The 14,232-nt window shown below is 40.2% G+C and overlaps 1 protein-coding gene across 1 annotated transcript in view; it reads right to left on the bottom strand.

Annotated features, from left to right (window-relative positions):
- Cfap299 (cilia and flagella associated protein 299) overlaps positions 1–14,232 on the bottom strand; it is a 498,813-nt gene that overhangs the window by 470,015 nt on the left and 14,566 nt on the right. Inside the window, exon 2 of the mRNA XM_052735435.1 lies at positions 8,544–8,674. Coding sequence (XP_052591395.1) covers positions 8,544–8,674 — 131 coding nt within the window. The remainder of the gene's footprint in view (positions 1–8,543; positions 8,675–14,232) is intronic.

Here is a 14,232-nt window from a genome sequence, read left to right as displayed (position 1 = left end):
CAAAACTATTTATAATTCAAATACTTTTAAATTACAGAAAAAAAAAACCTAAATGTTAGTCTTAATTTATTCTTAGCTTGAGAAAGTTTGTTATCACTGTCCAAATCCAGGTGCAAAAACAGCTTTGCTAATGTTACAAATTCACTAGTTAGAGAGAAAGCTACCAAAACACACCTGCACCTTTTCAAAACTGATCAAATACTGTGTGAAAGCAAGCATATTAAGGTCATGGATGTTTAGTCATCAAAAACCCCATTGTCCCATCTGCTATGAAGAGTGAATTATCGGATTACTTAGATCCCATAGAGATAAACCTGCATTTCATGGCATCCTCTCCAAAGCCAGTATCATCAGGAACTATTCAATGCTTACAATTTCCACAAATATTGGTTTAGTCCTGTGACTTAATAATTTAGAATAAAGGGAGTAACATCCAAGGAGGAGTCCACATTCTGAAGCTGCAGCATTTAACATATTTTATTATTTGAAGCAAAAGAATGTAGTTGTTAAGAATTCAGGCTTTTCCTCCAGCTGGTCTGAGTTTTCAACTTGGTTCTGGCCTTTCTTAGTATAAACTCCATAAACTCCATGTGTTTAGGTTTTCATCTCTAAAACAGAGATAATAGTATTTACATCCACCAAGATGGCTCTGAGCATAAAACAAATTAAAGCATGTACAGCGTTCTCCAGTTTGCCACAAGTCAGCAAACCATATTTATAATACGATCACTACTTCTTACTACATTGCACAAAATACACTCACATCGATGTACTGTCTCATTTTTCACCATGAAGACTTTTACATCTACAGCCATCATCTGTCTGCATAGTTACAAATTTCAACATTCAGGGATAAAAGAAAAGGCAATAAAGTAATAACTGAAAAAAGCCATAATATTGTAAGTTGGGAAAGTTAAATATACGTATTCAAATTTTAAAGTCTTCTTAAGGACTGACAAGACAGCTTGGCGTGTAAAACACCTGATGGCAAGCATGTGGATCTGAGTTCAATCCTCGGGGCCGCCTGGTGGAAGAGAACCAATACCGTAAGTGGTCCTCTGACCTCTACTATACATATGCACAAGTGGTACACAAACATGCATACATGCACGCATGCAAATGTCAACAAGCCATCATGGAAGGGAGACGGGCTTGTAGAGGCTCATCCCTTACTACTGGACTATTAATACTGATAGATTTTGAGTGAGGAGGAGTCACTGTCTTTGGTTCTACACCCACAGATGAGCCAACCATTCTCCAAAGAATATCCCCAAACCCACAATCACACAGTAAGTCCTGCTTCAACTCATTCTGTCACAATATTATAAAATGAGACATGGGCGTGAGAAAGAGACTCCTACAGGAAAGAGGGAGGTTAGGGAAGCATAAGGGTAAATAAGAGAGGGTAGGGATGAGAATAATAACTCTGCATTATACATGTGTATGAATTGTCAAAACTAATTATGAAAAATAAATAGAAGAAAACATAAAAGGTATTCACTTCATGGGTATTCCCTACATTCTTGTTACCTCAGTGACAAACACACAAAATAAAATTACACTAAATAGGTCATTTATAATCACCTTAATCAGAATAATTTTACTAGTACATTCATGGCCATAGTAACAATTCACTAAATATTACCCATCCTTAAAAATAATACATCAACCCTGCCACGATCTTCACACCCACAAGCCCAGCTCCAGAGGTATCTTAAAGGTACAATGGATGCCCTTACGTCTTGGTGGCAACCAACAGCTAACTGAACTTAAGGCCCACTCAACAGGAGTGAATAATGACCGGTGCTGGAAACCTAGCCAATCATCAAGTCGTGTAATTTAGAAGAAAATCTATATCGTCACTTTACCAAACTAGCATAATTCCTAACTGCATTCCCAATCGTTGTCCATCTCACCCTTCATCAAAGCAGCTTCTCCTTGGTGCAGATGGACCCTACAGCAAACGACATCTGGTCACAGCGCAGAGAACAACCGACCGTGGAGGTGTCCAGCCCCAGGGAGTACATCGACAACACAATCCCTGCACCGAAGGCTCAGGGAACATTGGAGAAGAGGGGGGTGGGAAGACCTTTGCAGGGGCCAGAGGACCAGAACGTCTGATGTGATATTGTGTCCCCTAGAAATGGCAGAGAAGCTTCACCCATGACAACGCAAGAACATGGCTGCCTGCATAAGATGTGAACGAGGACAACACCAATACACGTGCTAATGAGGAAGAGGGGACTCTTATGGGACTCTATCCCTATGTAAAGAGCTACAGGCAATTAATGACTGCTGAGATAAGAAAATCCGACTTCCTCAGGGATGAGCCCCCTACTTGGTTATTCAACAACGGGTGGTCAGCTCTGAAATCATATACACACTCCAGCAACACTAAATGAACTCAGCTGGTTGTGTTTATGTATTTATGCATGTATGTGCAGCAGTAATTAAGGATAAAGGTGACTATGAATTTGAGAAGGAATTGAGGGGGTTAAAGGGAGGAGGGGGTGTAATTATAGTTGGAAATGGAAAAAAATAAATTTGAAAAGAAATTTTTTTTTTAAAGAAGAAAAAGTAAATTGAAGGAAACTAGGTCCAATCTTATCATGTTGAAAGTAGAGGTGAGCATGGTAAATTCATCAATTTATTAGTATCAAAGAGTCTGAAAACTGGCCAACTTTTTTGTTTAAGAGGGTCACCTGGATAAAGGGCTCAAGACCCTCACCCTAAGTCACCAGAGAGACCCTTTGTACCAACCCCAACAACCTTCGTAGAGCTCCCGGGACGTTTGGAATCAGGGGCTCCTAACAGTGACTCCCCGGGAATTCCAGAGGCTCATCACAGCTCTCCAGGAAATGACAGCGGCCAAACCAGTACAACCAAGGCTGCATCAGGGCCACACCCACATCCCTGCTGCCGGGGTGTCAGCAGCCAGACTTCAACAAAACAAGGTCATTTCCCAGAACCAGTGTCAGGAGGAGCAGATGTGGGTCTTAGTCTACAAGCAGATTCAAAGTGAACCAGCTGATGATCTTGCAATTTCAACCAGAAAACTGCCTACCTGGAGGGTGACTCAGGTAAAACTACAATCTACCTTGCAAGAACCCGGTATTCATCTTGAGTCACAAACAGTTCAGCTCCACATCTCTCCATCATCCGTGGGAATCAGCTGGACTTCTTACTGTAGATGGACATTCTGAGGCACCTATGTTAGAAAGTTCTGCAGGAAAAGCTATAGCTGACCCCTGAGAAAGAGAGAGAACACTCTGGTCCTAACAAAAGGGCATCAGACAAACTTCTCCCATCTCTCCTTTCCAACCTTGGTCATTTGTCTGTGGCTACTGTAACCAGCTGCTATGAGTCGTAATGGGAAAAAAAAGAGAGAGAAGAGAAGAGAAGGGGGAGGGAGAAAGGTGGGTAGGAAAGGAAGGGGAAGAGGAGAAAGGAAGAGGTGTTTTTATGACTGCAGAGCAGGAATGGTTTGGAAGAAGAGGATTTATCGTACGGTCTGAAGCTCAGTGGGTGCGCCCCCTTCACGCCCTTTGCCTGAGGAACCCTTATTCATCATCAAGGAATAAACTGAACAGGCGAGTCTCAAGAACTTGCCCTCTTTGTCACAGCCATCCCCAAAATCTTGACTTCGTACTAATTTGAGATATTACCACAATCCTTATCATAATTTATCATAAACCTTTGTAATTATCCCTTTATTGACATACAATGTACTATAAATGGCTCAGAGAGAGATCTGTGGTTAAGAGCACCCGGTGCTCTTCCCAGCATCCACATGAAGGTTTGTAACAATCTGTAACTCCAGTTCCAGGGGACCTAACACCTTCTTCTGGCCTCTGCAGGTATCAGGCATGCACATGGTACACAGGTACACATACAAGCAAAATACTCTCACACATAAAATTAAAATAAAAAAACAAACAAAACACCTACAAAGGTGTTCAGTTTAGAGGCACATGACTGAGTAGCTTCGAATGTATTGTAAAAATAATGCAAGCATTGTCAATTACTATGTATATATTTTACCACCCATGAAAGGTACCTCACTTACATTAGCAGCCATTCTCCAATTCAATCCCTCACTCCAGTGCTTTGGCAACTGTGCATTAACTTGTCTTATGGATTTACCTATTCTGGGCATTTTACATAAATGTATACATTTATAGTTCTATTTGTTACTTTTCAATTGCTGTGGCAAAACATTATGACCAAGGCAACTTATTGAAGAGTGTACTTGGGCTTACAGTTCCAGAGGCTTAGAGACCATGATGGCAGAGCTGAGTCTTGGTGGCAGGAGCAGGCAGCTGAGGGCTCGCTCACATTTTGAACAGCAGTCACGAGACAGAAAGAGCGAACCAGAAATGGTGTGAGCCTTTACTTCCCAAGTGTTGGAACTAACCGTGTATGCCACCATACCCAGCAACATTTCATCTTTATCAATTTTTCAGCTTTACAAAGTATTTCAGTCATCAATCGGTGGTTTATATATAACCAGAAGCTAAGGGGAAGGTAGCTATTATTTCTGACCATTACTGGAGGGATAGCTTTCCAGTGTGGGAGGGGTAATTCTCATTCCATTCCATGTATCTGAAGTGTGGTGGAGAGGTACGTGCCGTGGCCCTCGTATGGAGGTCAGAGGATAACGTGCGTCAGCAGTGCTCCCCTCTTACCTTGGGGGTCCTAGGGACCCTACTCAGGTTGTCAGTCTTGGTGGTAAGTGCTCTCATTGGCGGAACCAGCTCACTGGCCCTAGTACTTGTTTTTTTGAGACAGGGTCACATCGTATTGCCCAGGTTGTTCTCAAGCTTGTGGGTTCAGGCTATTCTTCTGCCTCTGCCTTCTGTGTAGCTAGAACTACAAGCATATGCCACCATACCTCACCTTTGTCACTTGTTAAGACAGAAGCAGTAGAAGAGGGTAGACTTATGCTAAATAATAATAACAATAATAATGGATGTGAGGGGAAATGTGTATACTTATAACTTTGATGACAGTGTTAGAACCCACCCCCAGGGCCATTATTTCCTCCAAGGCCACAATTCCTAAGCCTCCCCAAACAGAGCCATCAACTGGGAACCAAGTATTCAAATGCCCAAGACTGTGGGACCATCTCATTCAAAGCACGGAGGGCTTTTGTGTCTAGTTCCTTTCATTTCCCCTGTTCTCAAGGCGTATCTGTGCTGAAGCACGTAACAGCATATTGCATTTTCATAATGGAATAATACTCAGTTATACTTATATATCACATTTTTAGCCATTTATCAATTAGTAGGCATTTGGAGTGTTTCCCCTTTGAAGCTACTATGAATAATGCTGCTTTCAATATTCATGAATGAGTACTTACCTGCCTATGATTTCAGTTCCCTTGGGTATAATCTTAGGAGTAAAATTGCTGGGCCATATGGTAAGAATCTGTTTAATTTTTTTTTTTTTTGAAAAATTGCCAAGCTGTTTTCCATTTTCCATTCCCACCAACGATGTAATTTTATTCACCTAGTCATCAGACTCCTTGAGAGCAGTGACCAAGTCTTGTACTCCGCTCTGGTCCCAGAACCTGGCAAAATGCCTAATGCATATGGCTGTCTATGAATTTTTGCACATGATTAAAAACTCAAATTCTTTTTTCATATTTTTCATTCTTCTGTGACTACCCTCATGAAAATATCCCTTCCCATGGTATTTAACATCCATCTCTCCAGACTCTTTTCTCCAGTGAGGAAGGTATTATAAGTAAAACACTCCAACACATCCACACCTGGCTGCTCTACCATTGCTAAACCAAGAGAACTGTAGCATGGTTGTAGCATCTCATCTGCAGACTAGGGAAGTGAGCACACTTCTGAGCATGCATGTCTAACAGTAGATGCCATCAAGGATTTCTAACTTGGCACCAGTTGCTGTTAAGACTTAAGCATTGGTGGCGCACACCTTTAATCCCAGCACTTGGTAGGCAGAGCCAGGTGGATCTCCGCGAGTTCGAGGCCAGCCTGGTCTCCAAAGCGAGTTCCAGGAAAGGCGCAAAGCTACACAGAGAAACCCTGTCTAGAAAAACCAAAAAGAAAAAGAAAAAAAAAAAAAAAAAAAAGAAAAAAAAAAAGACTTAAGCCAATATTCTTAGCTCTAGGCCTCCCTCTGCTGGCCGTGGCGTCAACAACACTAGAATGGATTTTGCAGGGAAAAGAACAAAGTGACTCCCGCATGGGACAGGAGGCACCATATGGGACACATCCATAACAAAGACAACCAGAAGAGATCACAGATGAAAGGACCTTCCTTTCCTAGAAGCTCTGGGTGGGGACGGGCCTCCCAAGACTGGCACTTGAGCGGTCTGATGACTTCCAGCTCCGGACAGTTAAAGAGACCATCACATAGAAAAATCCACTTTAATCCTCAAACGCAAAAACGGACATGTGACAGGGACAAATCTTAAACTTTAAACATGACCAACTCTTCTCAATATGAAATAGTTTATGTCTCTTATAAAATGACATAAATATAAATAAATTCTGTCTCTCCCTGTCTCTATCTGTCTGTTTGTCTGTCTGATATCTCATATCAGACATACATAGCCGGGTGGTGGTGGCACACACCTTTAATCCCAGTACTTCGGAGGCAGAGGCAGATGGATCTCTGTGAGTTCAAGGCCAACCTGGTCTACAGAGCGAGTTTCAGGACAGCCAGGGCTACACAGAGAAAGCCTGTCTCAAAAAACCAAACAAAAAAAAACAAAACAAAACAAAACAAAACAAAACAAAAGACATACACAATTTACACATACAACTTGCATAGTTACAAATTAATAAGACTGGAGACTGAAGTGGCCAACTCTGTGTAAGTTACTGAGGGTTATGTGAATCACCCGTGACTGGTAGAATTTTCCTTTAAGGATGACAATTCCCTATTGCCAAGAGTTTGTTACATTCGGAGAGGGACCTTACATAGGTGATGAAGGTTAGATTTGGAAATCAGAAGATGATCCTAGATCATCTAGATGGGTGTACTGTCATCACAGGGATTATTAAAGGAGAGAACATTTTCCTGCCAGATCAGGAAAGAGAACACACAAGAGAAAGCTGGAAAGATTTCAAAGGTGGCCCATTACTGCTGGAGGGAGAGGGAGGAGCAGGAATATGGACAGCTTCTAGCAGAAAAGAACAGATCCCACAACAAATAACAAAGACATGAAGACCACAGCCCCAAAATCACAAACAAAAACCTGATTGACTGGGCTTCAGCTCCAGAGCCTGGTCCAGACAAAGATTTAGCCTAAGCAATAGCAGATTCCAGTCTTGTGATGTACTGAGTAAGACTGTCACACTGACGGCAGAAATTATGAATATGTATTATAGTGAGCCTCTTGAGATTATGCGTTATGGATACAACGGAAAGCATGAATTGCTGAATACCAATGGGTTAAAATATAGGATTACATAGTTCTGAAACAATAATCACTAAAATGGCCATCTAAAACTGCACCTTCCCAGAACCCATGCATCTCTCAGTGCATCTTATTTATAAGTACATGTGAATTTCTAATGATAATTACTGGGTATTTTTAAAAGATCTTATTTAAGAATAATTCAGTATTTTCTAAACAGTTATCATGTCTAACACTTAAAATTTAGTGACGCTTTTAAATTAAGTAGACAGTTGTTTTATCAACAATTTTTAAAACTGTCTTACCAGTTTGATGCAACTCACCTTAGGAAAATGTCTTTTCATTGCCTGTCTGTGTGTATACACACACGTGTATATGCAGACACGAGAGCTCATGTGTGTGCAAGTGCACTTACACATATGGGCATGTGCATGTGGATGCCGGAGGGCAGCCTCAAATGTTGTTCCTCAGTTTTGCCAGCTGGTTTTATGAGACTGGGTCTCTCACTGTTTTAGGATTAGGCCTCAGGGAACTGCCCATCTCCCCTGGCCCAATACTGCCATTACAGACACACAGCACATGCTAAGTTTTTCACATGATTCTGAGGCTCTAACTCAAGTCATCATGCTTTCACAGCAAGTCCTTTCCCAAATGAGCTTCCTCCCCAGTTCCTAATTACCTATGTCCATATGTTTCATTCAATCCATATTTTACATTACCTACAGTATTCATATTAACAAAAGACAATTACTGTCTTTACATGAATCAATGTTTGAAAAGTTCAAGAACATCAACAATGCCAAGGTTTATATGCTTCAAAAGTACAAAGACTTCTAAGGCAAATGTCACATATTTTTCATTTGTAAATGCATAAAACCAGTGCTAGCGGGTTACTTTTTAACATGACTTTATTGATATAACGACCATATTTTGGAATTTGCATTTCTTGAGTTAGGAGATCAAACTGGCACACAGTGTTACTGCAAGCATGTGATGGTCCCTCTGCATCCCAACTGTAGGTTCAGGTTTGAGACATCTCAAGTCTTACTACTCCAAGCAACGTTTCCAAATTATCATCATAGGGAGAGGTTGGCTTTTCCCAGATACTCTGGAATGTAACAAAATCTAGATGTGGAACATGGACACTTACTTTTTCTGGGTTCTTTCAGCCAGTCTTGCAATATCTATAGCTGCTTTTCTTGCTTCGAAATCTTCCCTTTTCACGATCTCCCCTGTCCCTCGGTAGCCTAGCTCCACCAACTGGCGGGCCAAGCTTTCATCCTAAGGGGAAAACCAACCAGCAGATGTCTGGGTGAATTGTCTCCAATGTACACAAAACGATTGTTTAAATTAAGTGTTCTTTTTTAAAAGGAGACAAGAGCTATTACACATTCGAAACTAGCCTCCCGACAGTACAATTAGACACATTTGGTCTTCTCTTTTAACCAGAGATAGAAGATGAAAAGAGAAACAGCATCAACCACCAACTTTTCTCCAAGGGATGGAAGAACAAAAATCTGTTGTGTTTTTAAACAATTTATGCAAGCAGCAGTAGACAATTAACAGTGTATCTTTAAAGCAATATAATTAGAGACAATAGTGTGCCTGAAAGAAATGCTCAGAGAGTCAACTGCACACAAAGAGAATGGGTTGCTTTCAAAGTGCTTGGTGCTTCAGACTCGCTTAAGTCAATTAGCTGATGACACAGAACAGTATAACTTCAAATGCAACTAAAGAGGAGCAGATTTATTTCCTACTTAGCCAGAAAGATATTGTTCCCATATAATGATGGGACCAATAAGAACAGAAAAGTAGACACCCAAGAAGATAGCCACAAAATGCCTAAAGTTGATGGAAACAAATTTCCCCACAGTATTTTAGGCCTGTCATATTTAAGTTACTTTAAGAATTGCATCATGAATGTTGTTATGTGCATGGCATACTCAAAAAATAATACTTGTTTTCCCATGGCATAAAGAGGTATTGTTTTATATGACATTAAAAATATAAACTATTAAACAAAATATTTATCAACAAATAATCACATGAAATGAAAGAAACACTTCAAATACAATGAAAACAGCATATATTATATTTTAGATGTCAGTAATGGATACATGACTAACAATTAAATACAAACATGAAGAATGCTAGATTACTAATCTATTCTGCCCCACAAATAACTTACACATTAACCCTGTTACTTGACTAAGCATTAAAGCAAACTCCAAGCTCCATAGGACAGCCTGCACACACTTACTAGGCCACGCCAATACAAAGCTTCAGGCCTAGGAGCATCAAGGCTGCTACTCTGTTCCAGATGTTCTCCTTAATAGATTTTCCTATTGCTGTTTAGTTACTGTGAACCACAAAACTGAGCAAATGCCTCCACCTAGTGGAATTAATCTTTAGTAGAAAAAGCAATACAGATTTGAGGTTTGCTTTCAAACCTGATTTGAGTATAAACTGCCTTAAATATACTGCTAAAATGAGTTTGCAGACTCTGCTCATCAAGACAGGAAGACTCCTCCATCACAGTATACTTTTCTTGTGATCAACACAGAATTTTACATGCTGAGAACCTTTGAAAAGTTTTTGTATTTACTTACACACTAAATTTTGCATGCCTTTATGTCTTAACTCAGTTATACAAAACCATTTGGATAGTTCTGAAACGAGCTATATATATAAAAAGAAACCACTATCTAAAAGAATATTATCTAACTATAAAATGTATATACCAAAGAAAAATCAGAATAGCAATCCAAAGATCATTTTAAATTGTATGTGATTTCTCTTTTCTCTGGCCTAGGATTCAGAAACGTGATACCCAGGTCATGAGAAGGGTAATGGCTAGCCACAAACTTCACAATGTAGCAGCTACTGCTAGATTCCTTATATGGCTCCTTCTTTACCAGTGTAAAATGATTGTTGAAAAAAACTGCAAGACATGGGACAAACACATCACCCAAATGATAAATCACGAATGATCTTGCAACTCAGAGATAACCACTGAGACTCAGAGGAAGAGCCTCCCAGTCATTGCTCTTGGCATGTGTCTGAACATGCTAGGCTTCCGTGAACAAAATTAGTCAAATGTTGAGTAAAGCCTCTCATGCCCCATTTCTTTAAATTTAATAACATATCTTGGATGCCTTTTCATGAAATATACATATAATAAAAATTTGACAATCATGCATTCCCTGACTCTGTGAGTAAAGGTACTACACATAGTTCATTACTGTGTCTTCCGTTTCTTGCCTCCCATGATGGGTAGTGATGGGTATGGCAGGTTTCCTTTGTTTCTTTACTGCTCAGCACTTCAAAGACATCATTCTGTTACCTGGTGGTGTGCACTGATTCTGAGAAGTGTGCAGTCAATAGTTATGGGTCTTTTCTAAACTCTTTTACTCTTTTGGGGGCCCACCACCCAGCTCCCAAATAAATCACACAGAGACTAATTCTTAACTATGAATGCCCAGCCTTAGCTAGCCTTGTTGCTAGCCAGCTTCTCTTAACTTAAATTATCCCTTTTGCCTCTGGGCTTTTCCTGTTCTCTCACTTCTGTAAATCTTACTCTTACTCCATGTCTGGCTGTGTAGCTGGGTGACTGGCCCCTGGAGTCTTCCGCCTTCTCTGACTACTTCTTAATCTTCTTCCCAGATTTTTCCTCTATAAATTCTCTCTGCCTGGCAGCCCCACCTATTTCTCTCTCCTGCCTTGCTATTGGTCATTCAGTTCTCTATTAGACCATCAGGTGTTTTAGACAGGCAACGTAGCACAGCTTCACCGAGTGAAACACATGAAAAATTAAAAAAAGTAACACACCTTAAGATAATATTCTACAATTACTGCCTTTGTTTTCCTCCACACGCTATCATGCTGCCTTGGCTGCACTGAATCCTCATCTTTATGATCGACTGTTAGTGAGTTCAGGAAGCTCTTCCTTAACGTGGGTTTCTCTTGTGTTTATTAGGCTTAGAGTCTGTTGATGTTCTTGGTTTTGTACACTTATAACTTCATAAAACTGTTATCTTTTCAAATATTTCCCCCCACTTCTTGTGAACACCACTTTCATACACTTTAGAGTCTCTGACAACATGCACACATTGACAACATTACCTCAGGGATGCTCTCTTTGTTTTTGTTTACTGTATGTCTTCTGTTGATATCACAGTGTTTATTGTTAGTGCATGAATTATTTTTAGCTCAATCCTTATTGCCTTGTTAAACTCATGTTTTGTTCTAATCAAGTTTCAACCAATTTTCTTGCATTTTCCCCCCATATTCTGGCTTCTTCTAAATAGGTGTGACGTTTTCTTTACACTGAAGCATGGTGTTATAACAGCTAGACTGCCAATAGCAGATAAAGTCATCGGGTTTCTGTGGTGGTATTGTGTTCTCCAAAATATTGTGTACCCTAATAAACTTATCTGGGGTCAGAGGACAGAACAGCCACTAGATACAGAGGCCAGAAAATGGTGGCACACACGCCTTTAATCCTATCACTTGGGAGGCAGAGATCCATCCAGATCTCTGTGAGTTTAAAGCCACACTGGAAACAGCCAGGCATGGTGACTCATGCCTTTAATCCTGGAAGTGATGGCAGGAAGCAGAAAGGTATATAAGGTGTGAGGACCAGGAACTAGAGCCTGTTAAGCTTTTAGGCTTCGAGCAGCAGTTCAGTTGAGATTCATTCTGGATGAGGACTCAGAGACTTCCAGTTTGAGGAAACAGGATCAGCTGAGGAATTGGCAAGATGAGGTAGCTGTGGCTTGTTCTGCTTCTCTGATCTTCCAGCGTTCACCCCAATACCTGGATCCAGGTTTGTTTTTATTAATAAGATCTGTTAAGATTCGTAGTACAGGTTTCTAACCTGAATATGAACTGGATATTTAAACAGAATTAAATAATCTACAAATGTTTTTAAATAGTCTATCAAATTATCAAGGTAGACTTAGAACTGTGTTCAATGCTTTTTCTGCACCTACAGGAATCATAATTTTTTCTTCTTCAATTTGATCTATCAATGCTTTAACTTGGTTATTTAATCTTTAACAATTTCATATCGTGCATACCTTGATCATATCCATCCCCTATTCCCCCTTACTCCTCCTGGACACCCCACAGCATGTTCTCCCCCTACCTACACATCCTCCCCTCTTGTCTTTTTGTAAACTCCCCAGATAAGTTTATTAGGGTACACAATATTTTGGAGAACACAATACTACCACAGTGTCCCTGAGTCCCATTGGTGCTGTGTGCTGGCATATTGGCTGCTCTTATCAGTTTGATCCTGTGCAAGTAACTGTAACTGTAGTGAGTTTGAGTACAGCAGCCATGTCATGTTCAGAAACAGCAACTCACCACACATACACACACACACACACACACACACACACACACACACCACTTGCTCTTCTATCCCTTTTACTCTCCCTTCCACTGTTTCCTGAGTCTTAGGGGTGTTCGAATAGATGTCCCACTTGGGGCTGAGCGCTCAACAGTCATTTATTCTCAGCACATTGAGCAGTTAGGCGTCTGACTTAAAGGCTTCCCCTGCAGAGGCACCGTCTCTGGCCAAAGTTAAGAACCACACTAATTTATGGGGGAAAAGAAATGTATTTGGAAAGCAATTTGACAACATTGCCATTCAGCACAATAGGAGTAGGTTCTCCTGTACAGCCTGTGTCCTCCTGAGCCTTGGGATTGTGACTGGCTTACAATAACAGACATGAGTCTCCTCCTGTGGAGCCGGCCTCAGATCCCCATAACCTTCACGCCACTTCTGTACAGGGCCCCTTGCCTGAAAGGTCGGTATTGCAGCATTCAGGTTTCAGTGACGACTTTCCTCCCCCAGAACCCTGCGTAGCACCTTCTAGAACTGTCAGCAGGAAGGATGTTTGGGGGTAAGTTTCAGCTTGAATTTCTTTACCTCCTGCAACTGTAGTAGATAATGCCTTCAGGAAGAACATCAACTGACCATCTACTTAAAAGTGTGGCTGGGACATCTGCAGCCTCTCCAGTCAGTAACAGGTTTTCCAAGCTAGACACTGAGATTTCCATTTAATAACCCATGTCTTACCATGAAGATTACTGGTATTCTAACTCCTTCTCTCTTTTTAATTTAATTTTTATTTAATTATATTTTTAACTAGGTTGTAGAATACTAAGTTTCCATGTGAGTTTTCCAGATATCTTTAGTTTGGGTTAACCTATCCATTCTTTCCTTTCTCTTACCCCACCCCCCACCACATCCCTTTTAAACCTTCAATCCCAGGATCATTTTTAATGTTTAATTAATCTAAGATTTTTCATATTCATGGTGATACAGTAATCAGCGTATCCCTCACCTCACATGTCATTTCACTTTTATATCTTAACATATTTCTGTACTCATTTTTTTTATTCAGTTAATGAACAAAATTAGTTTTAGTGTTTGTACTACGCTTTCCCCGATAGATATGAGGGCTATCCAAGTCCTACAGAATTTGATGCGGTCTGAATGTGAAGCCAAAGCTGAGTGTGAGCACACGGACCAGACAGTAGCCTGCTGTACCTGCCAGTACTGACACCCGATCCATTTGAAAGGCTAGGCTGGCCGCTACCAAAAGTGATAGGAAGCTGTGCCCTGCTTTAAAATCTGACAAAAAAAACAACAAAAAAAACAAAAAACAAAAAAAACAAAAAAAACAAAAAACAAAAAACAAAAACAAAAAAAACAAAAAAAAACAAAAAAAAACAAAAACAAAAAAAACAAAAAAACAAAAAAACAAAAACAAAAACAAAAAAACACAAAAAAAACAAAAAAAACAAAAAAAAAACAAAAACAAAAAAAA

Source organism: Peromyscus californicus, unplaced genomic scaffold, assembly GCF_007827085.1.
Source record: "Peromyscus californicus insignis strain IS unplaced genomic scaffold, ASM782708v3 Scaffold_13__1_contigs__length_99412109, whole genome shotgun sequence".
In the NCBI taxonomy this organism is placed as follows: domain Eukaryota; kingdom Metazoa; phylum Chordata; class Mammalia; order Rodentia; family Cricetidae; genus Peromyscus; species Peromyscus californicus.
This window is presented reverse-complemented; position numbering and strand designations above follow the sequence as displayed.